Source organism: Corythoichthys intestinalis, chromosome 9 (assembly GCF_030265065.1).
Source record: "Corythoichthys intestinalis isolate RoL2023-P3 chromosome 9, ASM3026506v1, whole genome shotgun sequence".
In the NCBI taxonomy this organism is placed as follows: Eukaryota; Metazoa; Chordata; class Actinopteri; order Syngnathiformes; family Syngnathidae; genus Corythoichthys; species Corythoichthys intestinalis.
This window is the reverse complement of record NC_080403.1, coordinates 34,240,213-34,266,062: the sequence shown is the minus strand read 5'-3', so window position 1 is coordinate 34,266,062 and position 25,850 is coordinate 34,240,213. Positions and strand designations below refer to the sequence as shown.

The 25,850-nt window shown below is 38.5% G+C and overlaps 1 protein-coding gene across 2 annotated transcripts in view; it reads left to right on the top strand.

Moving 5' to 3' along the window:
* Nucleotides 1-4,441: 4,441 nt before the first annotated feature.
* lrig1 (leucine-rich repeats and immunoglobulin-like domains 1) overlaps nt 4,442-25,850 on the top strand; it is a 62,997-nt gene continuing 41,588 nt past the window's right edge. The window contains exons 1-3 of one of the 2 annotated variants that reach the window (XM_057844800.1): nt 4,442-5,447; nt 20,424-20,495; nt 22,137-22,211. In XM_057844800.1, coding sequence (XP_057700783.1) covers nt 5,245-5,447; nt 20,424-20,495; nt 22,137-22,211 — 350 coding nt within the window. In that variant the 5' untranslated portion in view covers nt 4,442-5,244. The remainder of the gene's footprint in view (nt 5,448-20,423; nt 20,496-22,136; nt 22,212-25,850) is intronic. The other variant, XM_057844799.1, reaches the window with a different exon arrangement.

Below are 25,850 nucleotides of genomic sequence, written 5' to 3'. Positions count from 1 at the left end.
AACAAAACCGCCATGTCTGGCGAAAAGTCAACACTGCATACCACCAAAAGAACCTTCTCCCAACAGTGAAGCATGGAGGTGGGAATGTCAAGATCTGGGCTTGCTTTTCATCCTCAGGACCTGGACAACTCCACATAGTCCAGGGAATCATGAATTCTGAGGAATATTGTCAAATCCTAGAACATAACCTGACGCCATCTGTTTTGAAGTTAAAGCTTGGCAGAAGGTGGATAATGCAACATGATAATGATCCAAAGCATTCCAGCAATACAACCAAGGAATGGCTGAAAAAGAAGAAGATTCGTGTTCTGGACTGGCCCAGTCAAAGTCCTGACCTAAATCCCATTGAAATGCTGTGGCGGGACCTGAAGCGAGCAGTTCATGCCAGACGCCCATCAAACCTCTCTCAACTGACTGCGTTCTGCAAGGAAGAATGGGCAAAAATCCCCCAAAGTAGATGTGAGAGGCTGATTAGTCACTACAGAAACCGTTTGGTTGAGGTAATCTCTGCAAAAGGAGGCGCAATATCCTATTAACTGAAGGGGTTCACATACTTTTGCACACATGATATCTGAGTTTTTCTTAAATCAACCACTTTTGTTAAATAAAGAATGACAATATAACTATTTCTTTTGTTTCAGTCCATTATTTGGAATGTCAGTATTGTGGATTTGGGTATAACTTAACATTTAATAAGGTTATTTTAGTTTTTTTTACAAAAAATCTGACCATCGCTGTGGGGTTCACAAACTTTCGAGCAGCACTGTAGAGCAGAGAGAAAATTGATTATTCTCAGGCTTATCCTCAACCCATTTTTATTTTTTAAATGACTGTTGTTTAAATGACCCTTCCCAAAAAGCTGTGTTCAAGGCAAGCTAGGCACTAATAATGCACAGCTTCACCGCTACCGTAGCGCGCCGTCTCTCTCGCTCTTTGATGACGTAATTGCTGCATAAATTCCGATTTTGGAAACTTGACAGTTCAGACCGCCGTGCCATTCTGGAAAAATGTGGCCCAAATCAGATTTAAACCACATATGAAAGTGACCCAGATCGGATTTGAAATGGTCCACTTCTATGCGACTTGTCCCGTTGAGACCGTCAAGTTAATGCGTCACTCGAGTCGGAAAAACATGACAAAATCGGATTTGTGCATTAAGACCTGCAGTATGAACCTAGCCTTTCATTCAGGTAACTGAGTTACTAACTCAATTACTGTTTGGGAGGAGTAACTTGTAACTGTAATTAATTACTCTATTTAAAGTAAGATTAACAACAGTCTGCAGAATGAAAAGCTATGCTGTGACGAAAGTGGAGATTTTATTCTGCCAATTTGTTGCCGAACACAATTTGCCTGCAACTATTGCTGATCACTTCTCAGAATTAGCAAAAGAAATCTTCCCTGACTCAAAGATTGCACTTAATTTTATCAATTGACCTTTTTAATTTATAATTGGTCACACTAACCAACTACCTTCAAGTCAAACTGAATTGCGAGCTGAAGTGCCTTGAAGTGCAGCCATCAAAAGATATTATAGAAATTGCCAAAAGTGTTACATACAATTACAACAAACGTCACTGTTAAATTTTAGTAATCAAGATGTAGCTGAAGATATTGATTGTTCTTTGATTACACCAGGTTATACCGTATTTTTCGGACTATAAATCAACAGTTTTTTTCATAGCTTAGCTAGGGGTGCGATTTATACTCTGGAGCGACTTATGTGTGAAATTATTAACACATTATTATATCATTTCACATGTTATTTTGATGTTTTTGAGTGCCACTGATGGTTTGGTAAACTTGTTAGCATGTTCTTTATGCTATAGTTATCTGACTAACGCTTAATAGCTATGTTACGTTAACATACCGGCCACGTTTGCATTTTGTTGTTCATGCATCATGTAACATTATCATACTGTACACTTATTCAGCATGTTGTTCTCTATTGTATTTTTTTTCAATTGCCTTTCAAGATGACATATCTGTTCTATGTGTTGGATTTTATCAAGTAAATTTCCCCCCAAAATGCGACCCAGACCCCAGTGCGACTTATACAGTATATGTTTTTTTCCTCTTCGTTGGGCATTTTATGGCTGGTGCGACCTATACTCAGGTGCGACTTGTAGTCCAAAAAATACAGTATGCGACAATATTACCAATAAATTCATATTATTTAAAAAATTGAGTTTTATTTTTGTTTCATATTGCGCGTTATATAAAATAGGGTTGTTCCGATCATGTTTTTTTGCTCCCGATCCGATCCCGATCGTTTTAGTTTGAGTATCTGCCGATCCCGATATTTCCCGATCCGATTGCTTTTTTTTGCTCCCGATTCAATTCCAATCATTCCCAATAATTTTTCCCGATCTTATACATTTTGGCAATGCATTAAGAAAAATACGAATAAAACTCGGACGAATATATACATTCGACATACAGTACATAAGTCCTGTATTTGTTTATTATGACAATAAATCCTCAAGATGGCATTTACATTATTAACATTCTTTCTGTGAGAGGGATCCACGGATAGAAAGACTTGTAATTCTTAAAGGACAGATGTGACTTTGTATATTGTGACTAAATATTGCGATCTAGTGGATTTTTATGAGCTTTCAGTAAATGATAATTCAGGCATTTAAGTTCTGCCCAAATGCATGATGGGAAGTGCACCCATGACTGTCTGTAGTGCTACCATTTGATATATCTTCTCTGCGTTGGTGACTGACTTAGGGTGTTGAGACAAAGATCAATTGCTACCTTGCTTCCCCACATTGCTTTGCCTGGCACGGCCAGACTGTTCTCCCTGTATTTTTCAAACACTGAGAGAAAAGTCTGGGAACCAGCCCATTGAGGGCCTCTAGAGCAGGTACAAAATCAATCGACAAATCAGATTCGTTTATTTGGGTGACGTGTTCTTAACGAGCAATGTCACTCTTGCCCATCGGAAGTCGTCTCCACAACAACACAGATGGTGAACAGGAGTGCCGAGAATATGAGCCAATCCACGGTAAAATCAGTTTTAAATTACCAAAAACACATTGACACGAGTCATTGACAACAGTCTGTCTCGCGCTAGCCATGTTGAATAAACTCCGCTCTCCTCGTATGTTTACTTCCGCGCGCAAGTCCCTCGTCCTGCCCTCGTCGTTTTACTAACGTCACGTCTGCCCATCGCTGATTGGTCCACTCCGCTGTCTGTTTGCTGTGGCTTGCTCCGCCCTGGAAATTGTATCCGCTGAATGGTGGCTAGACTCAACAGCTGGAACAGTGGTGAGTCTGGTGTACCAGGCAACACATTGCTTCCCGTGATGTTTCTAATCTAAGGGATAAGGACTGTAAGGCTTTAGCCTATTAAAAAAAGGCTCCAAAGGCTGCCAAATTTTACCCCACTCATTACACGCTGCCTTTTATCCCTCTATATGGGTGAAACGGCGCCATTACAGATTGAGCGCGACAATGCGAGAGTGGGGGTTAATTACCGTTGCTGTCGGGATAAATTTGATAATCCAACCTTAAACCTAAACTAAAGACTCTGGATGAGTGTAACATATTATGTTTGTAACGTTAAATACAATTAGAAAACGATTTAATAAAAAAAATATATACAGTATATTAAAAAAAGGCATGTCTGATATTTTTTTTGCCGATTCCGATACTTTGAAAATGACGTGACCGGACCCGATCGATCGGCATCGCCGATCGGGACCAGCCGGGATGGACATCTAATATAAAACGTTGTAAGATTAGTCACCAATTTGTAAGGGCATACGTCACTATTTGTAAGATTGCCAACGGCCTCGGGTTGACAGGTATGTGATTAGTAATCTGACGTCACATTCACCTTCTTCCTCAATCCAGACTCTGGCCGGAAATCACTCATTTTCTGCACTCATGGCGAGGGATTAAAAAAATTGAATAAAATATATCGATCGCTTCCACACACATCAAGCGGTCCATTTCATTCAGGAGCATAAAATACCGCATGTAATATGAAATAAACATACTTTTTTGTGTCACAGGCACTTTAAAATATGATTTGTTGTACCACTAATCAACGAGACCAGATGAAACCAAAACAATCCTCTTCATTTCATGTCTCCATTGATGTTTCGTTAGCCAATGTTCTTAACTACATATTATAAAATAATGCTATTTGAAGTGGGTTTTGTGATTATGGCTTGTAGTAAAGTGATTATGTCGGCGGTCTCCGAAGCCGGCGGCCCCTTTAAGAAACAGCGAGAGTGAGTGAGAGGAGGCGGTGTTTGAGGTTTCACACCCTGGGGTGGGAAACATGGGCGGGCCTCGACACCGCTGACTGACAGCCGCTCAAAACGCTCCAACTCTGTCGTGCATGGAAAGCACGAACCAACCAATTAGGTAACGGCGTTGCAGTACGTCATTTACAAACAACCAATTGCAGCGGGTTATAGGAGGCTCTTGGAATCACTGTTGTGCTTCCAACGTGGGACCACACCGACCTACCAGAAAAAAAGGAAAAGTACACTAGAGGACAAAACTCATGGTGGCGGTACACGGTCAAAAGAAGGGGAATCTTATTTCTCCCCAATACTATTACTCAGTTTTTTTGACTGTAGTCTGCAAATGCTAAAGTGCCGATCGGGTTCTCTCTCAGAAGTTTGAGGTGCTTTTCAAAGTTGGATTTAAACAGACTGAGATTTGGACGCTATGCCTCGCTTTGCTTGAGACCAACACTGGAGTCATTTTACGGTGGACAAAGTTTTTACCTCAACTTTAACTCTGCGGTGGACGTTGAACGACGTTGACATAAGTCACTTTTGAAGCTAAGTTAAATTTGCAAGTTGTGTGGTTGCATTTCCTATGTTTACAGTCACACACTGTGCCCTTTAAAGGTCTTTTTAAAAATTTGACTTTTGCAAACATGTCACAAAGTTGGTGGTCAAGCAGATAATGTGACGTTAAATGTTACATAGACTTTTAATTGTGAAAATGGAGTCGTAAGTGCAATACTGACCTTTATCTGAACAACCTGTGAATCAACTTTGATTCGAAGCGCACGTCGGACATCGAGGATAAAGTTGCACCTCTATTCTCAAATGACTTTTAACTTGCCACTTGCGCATTTGCTATCGAGTGGTCTTTAAATTTAAGTTTGAATATGCTTTAAAGTGTGTTCAATCAATTTTAACGAGGCTGCACTTCCAGTTTGCGGGTTCGAGGGGAGAACTCAGCGGCTGCGCTCTTAAAACTGGATACAAAATGGCGGCGTCCTCGGGACGTTTTGGATTTTCTTCTCGTTGTGTTTTTTATTTATTTTTTTCACTCGAACTTTTTATCACCGATGGATTGAGTTCGGAGTTGCAGTGTGCCCAAAATTGTACCTGCAATGGAGATTCAGTGGATTGCAGTAATCTGGAGCTGACGACTCTGCCGGTTGATCTGCCTGTCCGGACGGTTTCATTGTAAGTGAATCACCCAATTTCACATAAGTGGCTTAATTCATTTCTAATTATTCAATTATAACTTCAGTTACAACTATATGTCTGAAAGCTTCAATTTCGCTTGAAGTTGCATGGTAAATAGAAGTTTCCCCTGCGGCATAGCAAGCACCTGTTACTATACAACACCGGTACAACTTTACGACTTCTGCCGTCCTGTAAACTTTATGGGGAGATGAATATATTGAGTTCATTACATGTTTCACAAAGGCCAAGGCAGGCCCAATGTCAGACTTTTTTATTTAATATTGGTGGATGTGTTGTTCATTGCATCATCTGTAGATACTGTTTTAGATGGCTATGAGTGGTTCCGAGAATCAGGATGTATGCTTTTTATATAGCATGATTCAACAGTATCACGTTATTCAGCAACTTGAGAAGTATTGTGCTCAAGGGCTATTTCAGTTAATTTATTACTTATAAAATGTTTGCAATTTTTTTTCATGAAGCTTCCTACCAAAAATAGGTGGGTATTGTTCCATCAAGTCCTTAATCTTTTCAGTCAGAATTGCAATTTAAGTACAATCCTTCAACTAGGCATGTGCCAGTTACCGGTTTCAAGGTATACTGTGGTATAAAGTGTCAAGGTTTCAAAACCGCAAGAATTTTCTGTTGTACCGTCCATATGGTATCAGCTCATTTTTATGTCGCAAAAATGCAGGGAGAAATCCCTTGCTTGCAGCTTAAAGGCTCAACCCATCCCACCAGTTGTTGCTCAGTGTCAGTGATTTAGCTGTGCTACAAGATGACTGGAGGAGGTGAAACTCCTTAACCCCCCCCCCCCCCCCCAACCGAAGAAAATGAAATCGCTGGTATAAGAATACCGTATTGGCCCGAATATAAGGACGACCCTGATTATAAGATGACCACCTCTTTTTCAAGACTCAAGTTTGGGGAAAAAAAAGACTTTTTGAACACCAAATTAATTTTTATACAGAAAATAATTACAGTAAATCCGAAACAAATGATTATAGCAATATATATGAGAGAAAAAGCATGTTATTTTGCCTCATTCAAATCTTAATATCTGAACATTTAAATATGTAAACTAAAGTGCAGTCACATTCGTAAATGAAAGGCTTCAGGTTTTTGAAATGTAAATAAACCAATCTATTGTGATAAAACAACAAAATTGCAGTAACTGCATCAACCATCAAAGTCAAGTCTAACTGTAACTGTGGTCTTGAAACAAATCTGAATAAGGAAAAACAATTCAATTAAATAATGCAAACTGATTAAACTTGAGAGTAGCTGAGATCTGTCATGACAGAACATCGCTTAAATGATCTCTGGCGCCATCTAGTGTCGTTAATGGGTATAACGTCTAGACCGCGAAAATAAGACGACCCCCTCTTTTTCAGTCTAATTTCAATGCAAAAAACACTGTCTTATATTTGGGCCAATACGGTACTTCAGCTTCAGAAAAGTTACAGACAACCGCGGCTTAGAGGAGGAGGGCCAACTGACATGTAAAACATGTTTGCGGAAGGTGGCTGCCGAAGAGGCAATAAGTCCAATATGATTTCGCATTTATAAAACATTAAAGGTTAGTAAACATTGTCATGAATGTTTCCAACCAGCAACAAGAGTTAACGCCAGCGTTTTTAGTGTGTCTAGCGGGGGTAAAACGTGTTTTTTTTCCCTCTCTGTCAGCTGTCTGTTGAGAAAGAGAGTGTGTGTTTAATGTAAACATGATACGAGTCATACACACGTGCTTTTTATGGAAAATAATTCAATTATTTTTGTTCTGATAGTAATAAAGTGGAGCTGTGGATGTGGGTTTAGGTTCACCTAAAGGAATGCATTTATTTTAATTTACAATATTTCTGTAATTTATTTTAATTAATTTTAACTTTATTATACTGATGTTCCAATTTGCTAATATTTTTTGGGAAATTTTTTAATGTTTTTTTTTTTTTTTTTTTTAACCCAGATATCTCTAACACATTTTACATCTTTAATTATAATACCGTGAAACCATGATATTTTGGCTTAAGGTTATTATACCCTCAAAATCTCATAATGACACATGCCTACTTTCAACTACTATGAATTCAGTACCTGTATTTACTCACGTAATATGACATAATTTTTAAAAAATAAGATTTCCCAATTATAAATGTAGGCTATGTAGATATATCACATGTATGCACCCCTTTTCTTGTTGAACATATCACTCACAAGTTATTTTTTACATTAAGCAGAATAAGACATATATAATGGGGAACTTTAAGATAAACTACCATTTTGTGGTATTTGTCAATTGCTGTGCTTATCACAGTTGATAATGCAATAAATAGTACTTTCCTCCTGCGTTTGACTTCCTTCCCTCACAAGTGACACCTCATTTTTTTAAAAGCTTTCTTAAAAATTTTAAACACAGCAAATGTACTTTGGCACTTTAATGCTCACACAACCACTGCAACTGAAGTACAGTACAATATGTATTTATTGCGCATGTATGGAAACACTACTGTAGTTTTCTTCACAGGAGGTGCACACTGGTGTGTACTTACCCAGAGTGTTCTCTTTCACGCTCTTTCTTTCCAAGATTTGTGATCAAGAGCAAAACAAGCTTTAAATTATAGTTTACAACCACTAGTTGCATATTTCTATACTTGAGATTGTCAGATGTTGACAGGTCAACCCCAAGAGAACAACTCTGTTTTTCAGTGAGCCCTCATTATGTGAACTAACCACAAAGACTTAATCAAGGACAGTTTTTACTTGCCAAAACATACTTCTAGGTCAATTAACTACTTTAGACACATGGAAAATAGGGTTGTTACCATAATTTCAATATTTAAAGTCCATGCAAAATCTGCCCAAACTGCTCACTTCCTAAAAATAAGTCCGTTTACCAACCAGGTGAAAATAGTTTTAAGTTTGTAGTGAGTGATTGCACTGCCCGTAGATCTTGTGATAATCTTGATATAGTCTCGCGAACTGGGAAAACATTGTACGACCCATGGTGGGAAACTTCTGCAAATATTATTGTGCGTAAATTCAGAGGGTCTATGGCTGTATGGTGGGTGTATCCATGTCCTCATTGAAGCAGCCATGTCTAATGATGACACTGCATTTGCTACATGACGAGTAAAGGAGGCTTAACAGTAGTCAAGACAATCTCCTGATGTTAAATGGCTCTCTGCTAGAAAGTGGTTATCGAAACAATGATGGAACCGACCTGGTAAGAGGTCTCTACACGCCTTTAAATTTTCCCTTAAAGTCTTTGTTGTCACTTTTGGTTTTCCCATCTAGAGCTGTGCTTTTGACGTCGAACAGGTGGACCACCACTCCAATAGATGCTATAATGACATTCAAAGCAGGTTTCCTTTCATACACAGACACATATTGCATCTCAAGAGTGGTGCCTCATCTTATTTTCAGCCACAGTAATGTGCATAAAAAGCACTTTGCTCACAGCGCCACCAACATAATGGAATTTAAGTAAATAAGAAAAAGCTTGAGTATTATTAATTTTGACCATGGTATCTGAAATGGGCCAGCGATAAATCACATGTGCATTGTCTGTCTGACACTCCCACATTTCTCATATGTTTATTCAGTTCACAAAGTACAGTCTTTAAGTATCTTATTGTCCTTTCCAGTGTTCACTAACTCCAGCAACAGTATCTTAAAAAAAATCTAGTCGAAAGCCAGCAGAAGCCAACCACTGAATGATCTTCTTTGTGGCCCAGCATTTCTCAAGTGGTTTCCCAAGTTCTCTAATGTGCTTGGGATGCTGCATTGCATATGCATAGCACCAAACCTCACAGACTAGACTTGTTGATATGGTAAACACCACCCTTAAAAGTTGGCTTTGGTCTTTGCCCTCAGGAAATGGATTTGTGTTGGTGGTTTCCTGATAGCGGCTGGTTTAGGACTGGGTGGCAGAGGGTGGGACTCCAGGCCACCTAGCTTCTGGAGTGATAGTAGTGAGGACATCTCACTTGTTGGTGAAAGTTCTGTCAGTGGTCAGAAACCTCAACCGCTGCCATGCACTTTCGCTTGACTTGAAGGCCACTTTGTAAAAGACGGTTTTATTTTTGGGGGGGTCTTTTTTTAATACCATCACTTGCTACTTGGTTACCTTGTTGCATTTACAGTAAAAATGAATAAACTGGATGACATATAAATGCAGACATGCTTGATGAACTTTTCAGTGAACGTAGCAACAACAGCAGCTCTCAGCAGGGCCTGTAACCCTTGTGGTTTCAGGGCAATTTCACACTACGCCATGTTGTAATCCTGTGGTATTGAGAGTGATTATATACCAAGTTTGTTTATTGCCATAGTTTCCCTCGCGGTGTCCCTCGCTTGCTCCCTGGCAGATATTTTAAAGTCACAGTATGACCATCAGGGAGAGTTCTGAGTGATGTTATCTTTGGCAGTAATTTTTATCAGCTGTTCTTCAGTTTTTCTTTCCGGGTGATATGTAAATGTATCCAAGGCACGTAAAACATAAATTTAGAATACAATTATAGATTATTTCCTTGATGGGGGTACAGAGTAGCTATAGTAGAGCGATACTCCTATAATGCACTGATTGTAAAGGCACTCAAACAGTTGCCGTGACAAGTCATTCTACCGGAATGCTCTAAGTGGAATAAAATCTCATTTTGGATACTTTATTCTTCTTTTTCTCTCTCCTAAAGTCTCTCCAAAGTAGGTTTCATTACTGAACCATCTGCGAATTTTGTACATCTGGTAAGTGTTTGGATGTCACAACAAGGGGTGACCTGGAGAGAGTAAGTTAATGAGCAAGTAAAGCAAATTCTCTCCAGAAAAATTTGCATTCCTTGAGACCAGAAATTAAAATCTAGATTATATATACATTTTTGCCTGAATAGCCCAAAACCCACAATGAGGTGAAATAATAATTTTCATTCACGCAGAATATTTTTGGACTCTATTGTCTTTACAAGCCCCTTTGATATGCACTATGAAAAAAAATGAATGAATGAAATCTTAGCATTTCCGGAATTGTCATACTACATACAGATGTTTAATTTAGGAGCATAATGCTAAGTGGGCACTAGGCATGTGCCGGTATGAGATTTTGACAGTATGATAACCTTAAGCAAATTACCGCGGTTTCACGGTATCACGGTATTGCAGTTATAGCTCCAAAATATGTTATTTTAAGATGTATGGTTAAAAAAAAAAACATATTTGCAAATTGGCACATCAACATGAATAAAATGTTAAAATAAATAAACAAAATAACAAAAAATAAATAACTGAAATATTTTAAATAAAATTGAAATAAATAGAATTTATAGACTAAACCCACAGCCACAGATCAAGTTGCTCAACATTAGAAAAAGAACCCTTCGTAATATTTAACTGGACTTAAACAATATATGATCAAATGATTTTATGTAACACAAACCACTACTACTAATATTAATTCGGTGACTATTAATGGAGAGCAAGAGACAGAGCGCGTGTGTATGACTCGTATCATTATTTACACATTATACACACACAGCCACCCACCCTCTCTCAACACAGAAAGTCCACATACCACACGCTGTATTATGAAAATGTTATTTTAAACAGATGTTTACAATGGCGGAAGACTTTACAAAAGCAGGCTAATGGTAGAGCGGAAACTAGTCAGCCGTCTTGGCATGCTAACTAGCCACGTTATCTGCCTCATCAACAAGCTTACGTTATAATATTTGTTTTACCATCGCTATACACACCGGAGTGAACTCTCTTAGCTGGTTGGAAAAGTTCATGACAGCGTGCCGTTTACTTACCTTAAACTTTGTGTAAAGTGAAAGATGTTGGTCACGTAAATGTGAAATCATGTTGGAGGTCCTGCTGTCCTGCCTCCTCTAAGCCACGGCAGTCTTGTTTATTTTCAGTAGCCGAAGTACTTCCATACTAGCGACTTTGTCTTTTTTTGAAGGGGGGGAAGCTCAGGTGTAGTTTCACCACCTTCGCCATTGTGTCTACAGCACAGCGACAGAATAGTGTCACCGACGGACAGAGGACAGAGCAACAACCGGAGGGGGAGGGCTGAGCGCTGCCGCTCCAAGCCACGGATTTCTCGTTACATTTTTGGGACATACAAAATGGCTAATACAGTACTACAGTATGACAGAAAATTTTAGTGGTTGTGAAACCGTGACGTTTTCAAACCACGGTAAACCTTGAAACCACTAGGCAACCGGAACATGCCTAGTGGGCACTTGGACAATGAGCACATAATGAATAAAAATGCAATACGGTTAGTTTGCGCATTACTGTCATCTGGTGTGACCAATCTTGCGGTCAGCCACGAGGTCCTGCTTCGCCTCTGGCTACTGCAGATCCTTTTGCCCAAATTTCTGTTTGGACAGCCTTGTCTTTGTGCCAAGGCACCAGTGCAAATGGCGCAGAATTGTGGTTGAACTTCCGATCTGGGAAAACATAGGAAACTCAGCAGCTATCTTAAATTGATTGACTTGACCAGTCGTCGGTTATGTTGACAGCGCAGGTCAATTCAGATTTTTTTGTCCACATGCTGAAATTTTCTTGCAATATGAGCAGTCCAGTTCAAATGTTTTGAAATCTGACCGGAGCCTTTTTCGTGTATATATGTGTGTATAATATGTATATATAAATATATTACAGATATATAATTCTGATATGTACCCGATGCCTCTGCACTATGAACACTTGAATGTGTACACATCTGAGCTATATGTCATCAAGTGAACACAAGTGAATGAGCAATGCGAACAAAAGTGAAAAAAAAAAACCTTTTGCTTCTTGATACCGCACGCCAAGCGAACAGTTAAAAAAAGAAATGTAGGCTCCGGTACCTTAAAAAAGAAAAAAAAAAAAGTCCACGGAAGAGAAACAATTGATACCTTCTGTAGTGACCATATTTAGTACTTCCGTAAACACTTTGCTACGTGTGACGGCATTTCAGAGTGCAAATGCGTATGATGTCATAGAAGCGTTCCCTCCACCCTGCGAGTCGCATATGATTGTGCAGTATGAAAGACTAAACAAAAATATCGGAATTAACAAAAACTCAGAATTAGGCATCAAACCCTGCAGTGGGAAAGTAACCTAGTATAATCCCTGTCTTTACCCCGATTAGCTCCTCTTGTTATTTTAGCAATATCTTTAGGGTAATTGTTTTGCTGCATGAAGAAGGGTCTTTTAATCTACTTGGCTGCAAATGACAGAAAAATGGTCTCTGGAGAGCTATGAGCATAGACTTCATAATATATAGATGGGACCCGGGGCCTATCTCCGTCAAAGCTGACCAAGTGGAAACACAGAAAAAGAGCTTTTTACGTTGAAAATTATTGTGAATAAATGTTTAAATCCCTGAATTCTTTATAGATACGGACGTAAATCAGTCTCGATTCTTGGTTTAAAGCAAAAAAAAAAAAAAAAACCCGGGCTGTTGGCATTTATTTTACGTAAATATATTGAATGTGCTGCTACTTTTTAAGCCACTGTGGCGCCGCCTTATCACCACAAAGAGCTTGTTAAGTTGAAAATTCTCGTGAATAAATGCTTAAAAACCTGAATTCGTAATAGATATGAAAGTAAAACGGTTTCGATCCTTGGTTCAAAGCAAAGAACTGGGCAGTTAGCATTCATTTTATGTAAATATTGCGAATTATGACGTCAATGCCATAGCGGTTAATGTCTCTCATTGATTTTTTTCACGTTTCAAAAGGCATGTATGGTACAAAAAATACAATAATTACCTTGAATCCTCGAACAAATCACTCTTGAGACAATCCTTCCTGTTTGTATGCGGGTCAACTTTCGTACTATTTCAACCTACATCCGGCGTTGGATCGCTGCATGTGTTTGAGAATAACTGCGACCGACTTCGACCGACTGAAGCGGAGTGTGGGACGGCCCCCTACTTGAAGGCGTGGCGCAGTGTTTGGGGAATGTGTCCGGTCAATATCACTATAAAGTCTATGCCATGAGTTCGTTTTACTGTCGCCATCATTTTTTTACGTCAATGAAGATTAATGAGCCAGTCGCAGAAGACCAAATTATGATATCAACTGCACTATCACGTAGATCAACTGCCACAGATTAGCTTGTATGTTTGCTATCATTTTGGGAGTTTGAGCCTTTCTGTAACTTTGATCAAAATGTCTCATGCTGTCTTAAGCTTGTCTTTTTACTTCTCCATCATATTCTTCTTTCTGATAATCTTCTGAAGTCCCCTTATATCCTCGTGTGGACTTTTAGGTCTTGCAGTATTTCATTTTTCCTGCTCTGCTTGTTTAACAATTGTTGATGACAATACAGGCCATTACAAATAGTTTTATTTCCCATGGCCAATTCAGTTTCCAAATTGCTTCTTTTTTTTTACCCTAACCATCTCTCTAATTTCCATACATCGGTTACTCCTGTAACTGGTATTATTGTTTTTTTCACAGATAAAGCCCAAATATCAAACTTTATTCAAACTAAAAGAGGATTCTCATCCCAACATAAAAGTTCCTCTTCCAAACGAGAAACATTGAAAAAAAAAAAAATTTTTTTTTTTTTTTCCCCCGATGTCCCTTTAGGGGCTTTGTAATTTGGCCCTTAATCACAGTAAAATAATTTCATGTGGCCCCCGAAATAGAAGTTATATAAAAAAACAAACAAACAGAATATCTAGCTTGTTAATTTATGCTTAACTTGTCCAAACAGATTGTGGCTTTTACACCATTTCTGCTCTTCCTGTACAACCAGTGCATTAAATGGTGTCGATGAGCTGCTGGGAGTTTTTGTGTACACTGTCACTGCAGTTCCACGGCTATAAACCAGACTCTGATGACAGACTTGCGTGCATATATTTGTGTAGCCACGCAGGTTATTATTTGACGAGTTTTATGATGCTGTGAAATTGACAACATTTAAGGGCTTTTGTCTCCCTGTGGGATTGAAAAAGGTTTGTCACAGACATCACTTAACTGGGTGAGCAAAGTTCAGACAGCATTTATCTTTGATAGGCATTGGAAGAATAAGGATGATGTATCTCTGGATGTCACTGCTCTTTTGCTTATCCGCCAGTGTTGCCAGATTGGGCGGGTTCCGAAAGTGTTCTTCATGTTTGACTTTTTTTTCCTGGTTATAGTATGAAAATAATATACAAGGGAACATCTCATCTTGAACGGGAGGTTGTAATTTGGGCTGTTTTTTTTTTTTTTTTTTTTTTTTTTTTTTTTTAAATCGAACTGGACAGGTTTTACAGTGTGATTGGGCTGGATACTGTCTTTCCAATTTGGCAGCTCTGTTATCCCCTCCCATACAGTCTGCTGACTTAACAAGCATCTTGTCATGTTATGACAACATCCCTCCTACTCCCAGTTTTCAGTGGCACCCCCATGGCTCATACATACTGTAGCTCATCTGTTTTATTTTTTAAAGATTTTTATTGTGTTGTATCAAATAAGCAACAAAGCACAGCTTGGCTTACTTAATCTTTTCTCTCTGAAAAATTTCTAGACAGTGGGCAAGTTTGATGCTAATGTCTTCGATTAGCCACATATCCTTGCAGCAACTTCCACTTAAAATGACAAATTGTGACCTAAACTATGAGATTAACTGGACTATAACTAACCATCTGCACAAGTTATGAGTCACAACTAATAAACTGTCTTTTGGCAGACTTACAGGTTTGAACTCCAATGGTATTGACTCATAATCAATATGCAGTTTTACTTAATTTTTAAATGCCCCTACAAACTGCAGGAGTTTGTGTGTGAGATTAGAATGATAATGAAAAATTGTAATAGTTTTAATTTAGACCCGTCAGATCCAAAGCAAATGGTTGCTTGGCTTGAGAAAAAACCAAATAGACCAACAAACAAACACTAGAAAACACTGCATTTTAAGTAATTGCTGAATTTACAAAAGTGGCTGCTCTATGATAGAGATAGGGGTGTACTTCCATAATGCGGCTATCTGGGTGTTCTAGATTTAAAGTTTAAAAAATTAAAACATCTTTATTTAAAACCTAAAATAAGTCTTTTGGCAGGTCATCTGACAAAAATACAGTTGAAATGTTTCATAAAATCTGAAATGTCTCATCAGATCGTTTTGTACTTTTCTATAAACTAGTTATAACTAGGCATGTGACGGTATGATATTCTGATGGTGTGATAACCTTAAGCCAAAATATCACGGTTTCATGGTATCAGAATTGTAATTACAGCTCTAAAATGTGTTACTTTGAGATATCTCTATCAAAAAAAAAAAAAAAAAAAAAAAAAAACTTTTTTCGATTGAACAGGATTTTTATTTTTCTGAACATATTACCAAATTGGAACATAAGTATAATGTTAAGATACATAAAAAAATCTAAATAGACTTCAACTAAACACAGTCCGTTAGGTGAGCCTAAACCCATAGCCAGAGCTGAACATGTTTTACCACCGCTAGACACACTAACCACGCTGGAGTTAACTCTTGTAGCTTGTGGGAAACGTTCATGACAGTGTTTACTTGCCTTTAATTTTGTATAAATGGGAAATCATATTGGCGGTATTGCCTCCTCAGCAGCCACCTGCCATAAACATGTTTTACATGTCGGTTGGCCCTCCTCCCCTAAGCCGCGGCTGTCTAATTTTTCTGTAGCCGTATTCCCATACCAGCGATTTCGTTTTCTTCGATGGGGAAAAAGTTCAGGAGTTTCACCTCCTCCAGCCATCGTGTAGCACAGCTGACTCACTGACACTGATAAAACATCCGGTGGTGAAGGGTTGAGCCTTGCAGCTTCAAGCGAGGGATTTCTCCATGCATTTTTGGGACATGAAAAATAGCTAACAGCTTAGGGACGGTATGACAGAAAATTGTTGCGGTTTTGATACCTTGAAGTTTTCATATCACGGTATGCCTTGAAACCGGTAATCGGCACATTTGTCTACTTAAAACAATTAAACAGTGTTCGAAGCATTCAAAATGTAAAAAGGTTCAGAAGTTGGATGGATGAATGGATGGTTATATCACCCAAAACTTTGCAGAGTTTGCCATTTTAAATATCAGTGTCAGCTCCTGTCACAAATATAAATAATTTTCCAGCTGGTTTATATGGAATGACATAGCATCTTGTTTTCTTCCCTGTGAATCAGTCAGAAACGACTTCTAGGCATCTGATCTCGGCACTGTAAATTCTTTTAAACGCAATTGCTGGGCCACTATCTGGAAGGCATTAGCCACGCTTTCCGCTGGATTCCCCCTTCAACTAAACGGAGACGGGAAAGAGGGATGTAAACTACTGTTATCACTGTATTCTTATACAGAAGGTGTTAAATTGCCACAAACCTTATCAGATAAAAAGAGAAAATAAATCGGCCTGAATGAAACCGAGATAAATACACTTGTTGAGGTTATGCTACAGTTGGCTGACAAAAGAGTGCATGCAGGCGCATACACAGAGGACTGGTTCTGTTTGTTTGCTGCAGTCTTTTGCACCAATGCAGCAATTTCTTCATATTTTCCGTGCGTGTGTGCATCTTCTTTGTATTGTACATGCCAAGGAAAGTTGTGTGATGGCCCTTCAGCCATTTTTTCTTCACTCAGCTCCATCGTAATGAGGTAATTGCCTCCTGTTTCACGGGACGACAATTTAGTGATCAAGACCACAAAGGGAGGTGGCCCGTTAAACAATCATAATGTACACCTCCCTGTCAGGCCTTTGCCTGGAGGGCAAACACATGCTCTTCTATTACCCCATCAATGTTCTAAAGAGAGCGGGGAAGTGGTCACTATCTGCAGCCATGCTCAGGAAATGAAAGGAACATCTCCAGCCAAAAAAGCAAGCTATATTCATTGGTCAGTAAAATAAAACACTCGCATGAGGACTGACCAATCGTATCAAATGTTGAAAATTCATGGACATTGGCGGTACCAACCATACAGTACGTATTTGAGATTTTTGTTTTACTTTGCTGTCTGCAGCTTAGTGAGCTTTGAAAATATCATCGTTATAGTACCTTAACTTTAGGGCTGCAGTTATCGAATATTTTTGTAATCGAGTAATCGACTGAAAATTCTATCGATTAATCGAGTAATCGGATAAAACTTTTTTTTTTAGGTAAAGAGCAATTATAAATATAGATGAGAAAACAAGACCTTTCATCTAATATTGAACCATTTTCAGTCAATCAATGTCTTTATTCTCGATGTACAGTGTTGAAAACAGCCAACAATTGCATCTCAGATGTACTCTCGGATCTTAGAAGCACTGCCTCGGTGGCCATTATTCTTGGTTCATCATGCTTTTATGCCATTGGCGTAATCAACTGTCACTCAAACATGTTGGAAGTAGCGGCGAAGTTGGATCTTTGTGTCAGAATGATTTAGGGCTGCAGCTATCGATTATTTTAGTAGTCGATTAATCGATGAACTATTTAGTTTAAATAATCGAGTAATCGGATAAGGAGCATGAAAAATTAAAATACCTGCGATGAGCCTCAAACGGTATAAAAAAAATAAATAAATGAGGATCAACAAAAGAACAATTGGCATACATAGCAAAAGCCCGCTAGCTTAAATGCTATAAAATACTAACATTTTTGTTTTTTAACAATGCTCCTAACAAATGGTTCAGACTCATATTCCCACAAAAAATGACTAAATATACCTTTTAACTAAATTACGAATGCATTAAAAAACATTAACCCAAACAAAAACTTAGCTTACGTTGGTCTTAACAGGGAGCAGTTGGATTCAGCCATGAAAAATGAGGCAGACCAGAGGGCAGTGTTTCCACCCTAATCTATAAAACTAAATGTAAACACTTTCAAAATAAACCATTACAATGCCACTTTAATTAAACGAATACTCGAAACAACAACATTTAATTCAAACATTTTTTTCTTATCGAATACTCCAGTTAATCGATTAATCGTTGCAGGACTACTTAGTGAATACATATTAAATAAATATGACAGTTGATCGACTTCTTGGAAAAGTCTTTTGGGAGTTTTCAAATACAGCAGTCTAATGTACTGTATGTAGTAGACATGTGCCGATTACCGGTTTCAAGGTATACCGTGGTATGAAAACGTCAAGGTTTCATATCCCAAAAAAATTTCCATCATACCGTCCTTAATGTATTAGCTATTTTTTATGTCCCAAAAATCCATGGAGAAATCTGTTGCATGCAGCTGTAAGGCTCCGGTTGTTGCTCAGTGTCAGTGGGTCAGCTGTGCTACATGATGGCTGGAGGAGGTGAAACTCCTTAACTTTTTCCCCTATCGGAGAAAACGAAATCGCTGGTAAGAAATGTTAGATGGCCGCAGTTTGGAGGAGGGCCAACCGACATATAAAACGTGTGCGGAGAGTGGCTGTCGAGGAAGCAATACCTCCAATATGAATTCCCATTTATACAAAATTAAACACTATTATGAACGTTTCCACCATCTATGAGAGTTAAATCCAGCGTGTTTAGTGTGTCAAGCGGTGGTAAAACGTGTTTTTAAAATGTATTTAGTATATACATATTTTATATATTTTTTGAAATTTTAACTTTACATCTTCTGTTTAAATTTGTTAATATGTTTTGCAAAATAAAAATCCTGTTCAATGGAAGAAAGTTTTTTTAAATTTTTTATATTTTTTTAAACCCAGATATCTCAAAGTAACACATTTTAGAGCTGTAATTGCAATACCGTGATACCGTGATATTTTGGCTTAAGGTTATCATAACGTCAGAATATCATACCGGCTCATGCCTACACAATGTAGTATCTGTAAATGTTGGCATGGCTATCTTTAAATGAAAAAAAAATATATATATAACATTTTCCTGCAAAATTGTATGTGTCCTTGTAAAATCCAATCAAACCCAGCCAGCAAGCCACACTGGAATCCTTTGTCCTGCCTGGCAGCACCAAATCCTCTATGATGTATTCAGCTGTTTGCTGGAACGTGCGTTCATGTTCGTCATTTGCTGTCCTGATGAGCTCCTGGCTTGTGATTTCCATTACTCTGATTGAATCCAGGTTCCTATCCTTTGTGTGTGTTCCTGTTTCCATAAAAGGCCAAATGAATAACAGTTGATAAATTAAGTGTCGGCGCATAGTGTATGAAATGTCTTACCGGAATTGGCAAACTCTGGATGAGTGTTTCTGGCTGCTAGTTGTCATCAATAGAGCATTAACTTGCATTTTCCTCTGCATGCACATCCATAACAGCTGTAAATCAAAATACACGCAGAAAAAGTGTTACGGGTATGTCCAGAGGCTTAGTGAGAGTGAAATGGACTTTCAGGGAACCTGTTGTATCTGGCTAATTCATGGAAGAAAACACAGGGGGGAGTCACGGTGAATCGGAAACTTCCTGAAATGGTTCCTACAGTGGAAAAATACCCTTTTGTCTCACCCAGCCTAACCCAACCAGCAAACACAAACACTGCTTTCACTACACCCATTGCTCTGCCAACAGGAGGTGTGTGTGTTTGTGTGACACAATTAAAGTGGAATTGTTTATGCATGAGATTAATTTGATGAATTGGACATGGGAAGGTAACTGTGAAATGTAGATTTTTGCCTGTCAGTGCCCGCATGCAGCTACTCTTCTCCCTCTCATGTTGTCTATAATTAAATTGCTAAACAAATCACTCATCCTCTGTAAATTGAGTGCCAGCTATTAAATCTAATGTTTGACTAAACTGCAAATTGATCGTGTAGATGAAAAGCTTGTTGGTTCAAGGAGAGAAAGTCACTCAATTAATAGTATCGATGTGGACTTGGTTGTTGGATTCAACTGGATTTTACACCTCGTTTCCCATTTCAATTAGCCTTCTTGGCACATGGGGGCAGACTGTTGCAATTCATTAGGTTCCTAATTGTACTACTTAAAAATGCCCACGAATAAACAAAATTAAAAGCATCACTTATTTGTTCTGGAAATTAGGCAATTACGCTCCTCACTGCCAATTTATGATTACCATTCTTGTTTTTCCAGAAATCTTGGTCACAACAAGCTGATTGCCATCAACGTAGAAGTGTTAGACAACCTAACCAATTTACGAGAATTGTAAGTATCCACACATGCCAGACAACCATAGCATACTTATGGGAAATTGTTACACCAGAACTTCCTGAAATGTGTGCCAATGAATACAAACAAAGTTTGCATAATAAAGCTGTAATTACTCGTATTTAATATAAGAGCATGAGTATACACTAGGGTTGGTCCGATCATGTTTTTTTGCTCCCGATCCGATCCCGATCGTTTTAGTTTGAGTATCTGCCGATCCCGATATTTCCCGATCCGATTGCTTTTTTTTTTGCTCCCGATTCAATTCCAATCATTCCCGATCATTTTTCCCAATCATATACATTTTGGCAATGCATTAAGAAAAAAATGAATAAAACTCGGACGAATATATACATTTAACATACAGTACAAAAGTACTGTATTTGTTTATTATGACAATAAATCCTCAAGATGGCATTTACATTATTAACATTCTTTCTGTGAGAGGGATTCACGGATAGAAAGACTTGTGACTTTGTATATTGTGACTAAATATTGCCATCTAGTGTATTTGTTGAGCTTTCAGTCAATGATACTGTAGCCATGCCCAATTGCATGATGGGAAGTGGAACCATGACTGTGCGTAGTGCTACCAATTGATGTATCTTCTCTGCGTTGGGAAATAACACAAGGTGTTAAGAAAAAGATCAATTGCTACCTTGCTTCCCCACATTGCTTCCCATTATATTTCTAATCATAGGGAGAGGGATTGTAAGGCTTTAGCCAATTAAAAAAGGCACCAAAGGCTGCCAAAATTCATTCCACTCATTTTACGCCGCCTTTTATCTTTCTATATAGGTAAAACGGCGCCATTACAGATCGAGCGCGACAATGCGTTAGTGGGTCGTGCAGCGCATGCATTAATTGCGTTAAATATTTTAACGTGATACATTTTTTAAAAAATTAATTACCGCCGTTATCGGGATAAATTTGATAACCCTACCTTAAGCCTAAACTAAAGACTCTGGATGAGTGTAACATATTATGTCTGTAATGTTAAATACAATTAGAAAACGATTTGATTAAAAAAAAAAAAAATATATATATATATATATATATATATTAAAAAAAGGCATGGCCGATATTTTTTTTGCCGATTCTGATACTTTGAAAATGACGTGATCGGACCCGATCGATCGGCATCGATCGGGACATCTCTAGTATACACTAAAGACACGTTTTTTTCCGCACATACAGTAAGGATGGAGGACTTTAGCTGCTGTTTTTGCGGTGGAGTCTTGTCAATTCGGTATCGGCTGTGGTTGTCACGTCCTAGCAAATTTCTCGTAGGTGTTACCTTGAACGAAGTCTGATTGAAAATAAGTGGTGGTTTTCTATATTAAGCCTTCACCACCTGATACTGTCAGCAATGCTGGCTTGTAAATATTTTATATGGCGATGAGAGGACTTGGCTCGGTTTCACCCAGCGCTACATCACAAGACGCGTACACACTGCTGACATTGATTTGTCAACCAGCCAGTCACACTCTTCCTGTCAAATGTCGCTTGTGTATGACTTCACCTTGCATCATTTAAAAATATTTGTATAATTTGATGGAATTTAACAAACCACATCCAATGCCAATCCTAATTTGTAAATATTTCTAATATAAAACTAATGTTTTTATTACTTTTCAGGCGGCTGGACCACAATGAGCTGACCTCCATACCAGAATTAGGACAAGCAGCTTCCAAAATTGTAGCACTCTACCTGTGAGTATGGCCCCACTTAAAACCTGCTACCAGAATGATCTGGCTCTTCGTTACTGTATTCTTAGGCCAATGGCCTCTTTGAAATGCTCTTGAAATAGTCTCATGGCATCTGTCAAGGATGCAAATGCTTTAACATGTCAGTTTTAGAACAGTGTCAGTATCAGACATTCTGCAAAAGTAGAATGGCAAAGGATCACAAAAAAATCAGTTACTAAATTTTCATTTGACCTGACTGGGAATGATTCTAACATTTAAAAATATAATCCTATTATCCAGCCACTTGTGTCATGTGAGCGGACTGCTTGCTTGGAACGACTGCCTGTGTTAAGTTCTAACTTGGTTTCTCCGAGTTGTGAAACTGTGCCTGTAGGGAATGCTTGCATTGGCATCTCGCTGGAGATTTATTACCTTATTTGGGATGGAAGAGCCTGTGCTAATGCATTCTCCTCTAAAAATCCTGACCTCACATTCATTCAACAATTAAAATTATCATTGTAAAAAGTTGACTGTGGGGGTTTGGCAGTGGTAAATGCAAAATTCAGTCTTAGTAATTGTATATAGTGTATATATGAAATGTCAAAATTACATAATCGTGTTACTTTTCAGAATATTGCAATGGATCAGTTAGTTCTGGATAGTGATAGTTAGTGGATAGATAGTTTTGCTAGTGTGAGCTGTGGAGCTCCTGTAATGGATAAGTTAGTTTTGGATAGTGATAGTTAGTGGATAGATAGTTCTGATAGTGTGAGCTGTGGAGCTCCAGTACTTAAGGAATTTGAGTCAGATTGTGTTCAACTCATACTATAACTTACTATATTCAAATACAGACACTTTTCATTTGTAAGACAGTCAATTCAAAGACCAGCCGTTAAGGTTTGTTGGGGTAACAGCCAAGCGTTTACAGCCTTGACACTGATATGATTATCTCTAACAGTTATGGTTTTACAATAGACGTTGATTTGTTTAGATATACTATATACTTGCACTTAAAAACTAGCTATCATGCTCATATTTAATGGGTTTTCTGTTTTATGAGTGTCTTGCTAACTATGAGCTACAGTTTTAAATAATTTTCTTAACACCTTGCTAGAGTGTAGACCTGATAACCTCCACCTGCTGGTTCCCATATGACTGTTGCTCATCCATATCGGTTTCAGTGCTGAGCATTTCAGGAGTCACACCTTAGCTTCTTTGTCATCTGCTTGCTTTTCATAACTGATCCCGTCAAAATTTTAAAGTCTTTACAAATCAGTTTTGAAATGTAATTCTTGGCATGTTGGCAATGTCTCTCAAAGATGTTTATGAGTTACAATCATCACCGTAATTTTTGGATATAAGGCACACCTGACTACAAGCTGCCACCCACCAAATTTTACACGAAAATGGCATTTGTTCATATGTAAGCGGCACTGGACGATAAGCTGCAGCTGTCCTCACTGTATTATGGGATATTTACCCCAAAAGATATTAATTGGCAACACGTTATTTGACAGCGGCATCATAAGACTGTCATAAGACCAAATGAACCACCATGAAGCTTTGCAGCCAGTTGGTTCAAAGCTTCAACCAATTGGCTTCATTTGGCAACCTCTGCTGCCACCTGCTGTCAACACTGTTGTCGTCCAACATGCCTCCTAGCATGCATTGCAGCGCTACAGATGTAAATAACAATCAAAATTCATGTTCTGTGATAATTGTTTCATCAATTACTGTTCTAGTTGTTTTTTTAATTGGTAGTTATAGTACTTGTTAACACTTTATTAAACAGTGGCTCGATAAGACTGTCATAAGACAATCATAATTATGACATGACACTGCCATGAGCATTAATGATTGCTTATAACTGATATCTTTTAGTCATCCGGCAATTTGAATGGAAAAGATCTGAGCTGGACATAAAGGGAGTTAGGCATAATTTGCCGGATGACACTGAATGACATCTGTCATAAGCATTCAGTAATGCCCACGATAGTGTCATAATTATGACAGTCTTATGACAGTCTTATGACGCCGCTGGCAAATGAAGTGTTACCTACTAACACAAATAAATCAACAAACAAGCTGCACTGGACTATAAACTGCAGGATTCAAACTGAGGGGAAATAAAGTAGTGGTTTATAGTCCAAAAATTATGGTATATGGTGAAACTTTTACTTGATTGACCCAGACTCTGGAAACAAAAAATGACTCAGCATGACAAATATTTATTTGATTTTTTTTTTTTTTTTTTTGCCACAAAAGAGAAAACCTTTATTTGCTCAAATCATCGACAAACATCCCTCCAAATAATCAGGGGTCTTTTTTTGGCCTGACTTGAAGCCTGTTGCCAAGGAAAGGCCCATGGGCCTGACAGGAAAAGAGGCTAGAGGGAGGGTCAAATATCTACAAAGCCACACAGCTGAAGTGAAGGCCCACTGAAGCACTTACAGCTGCAGCTGTCCGTCACATAGCTTACAGTAAAATGGGTAACAGCAAGCTGGGGAGGAGAATGATGAGGAAGGGATGGGGGATGTGTCAGATCAGGGTGACATCACCGTTTAGTGAAAAGAGTACCAATAGAGAACTTTTGTCTGAGGGTCATGTTAAGAAAGAGCGAAACCTTTTGGTATCTCAATTTGACCAAAGATGGCTTCGTGTCCTATGCACACTGTCAATCCTCTGGTTGTAGAATACATAACAAAGTCAATGATGACACTGTTTGGAACCCATCTCTAACAGTAAATGCCTTGAATAGGTGGCTGATTACTAATCTGACTTCCTTTGAGTCATGATTAACAAGTTACGTGCTAACACCCCAGCAGGAACAAATAGGTGTGATAGAGCAGCTGAACTTCCTCACATTATCCACCATCTCAACTTCAAAAGGAGACTTTAATACATTTTAGGATAGAAAATTAACTATGTTTGGTAAAGGATAAGATTAGCAAAGAATTCTCCTTTTGTCTTGGATGTCTCAGCTTCTACTAATTGCCCATAAAGATGACCCTGGAAACTTAAGAATGGTATTGCTAGTGCAAACCACTGATGCATTGCATACATCAAAAGAAGTGTCAAAAACATCCAAAGTCATTCTGGTCATATGATCGATCGACCATGTTAATTAAATTTGGAGTTAAGTATTTTGTAGAATTTAGATTGAATAAAGCTCCCCGACATCAAAAGCTACAAGAGCGAATTAAACTTCTCTTTATCAGACGTGTCAGTGGCTGTATGATAATTATGGTCGCCAATGACAGACAGTAAAGTTATTATAAACGCTACTATTGTATGTCCCAACTTCAAACACGCTGAGCGCGCTCTCTCACGCACAGCTGGATTTTGGACCGTGGGAGGGAGCAGTCTTTGGTGGGGGCTTGAGTGAAACTGGAACGAGTGAGAGAGGTCAATCTCTTCCACCAGTCTGAGGCTGATCTGTTTTTCCCAGTAGAGGTCACCAGCTGTTGACCCTCCCTCACTTCTTAACTATCCCCTATTTTTCTCCTCCCGCACTTCTTCCCCCTATGCTATGTGCTCTAAGTAGCCACTGTGTGTTACTCTGTCTGTGTGTGTTTTGTATTTGTGTTGTGTGCTTGCATGGTTCATCCTTAATCATTTCTGCATGTGTTTATTCAGGTGGGCACTGTGGTGTGACCCCCAAAT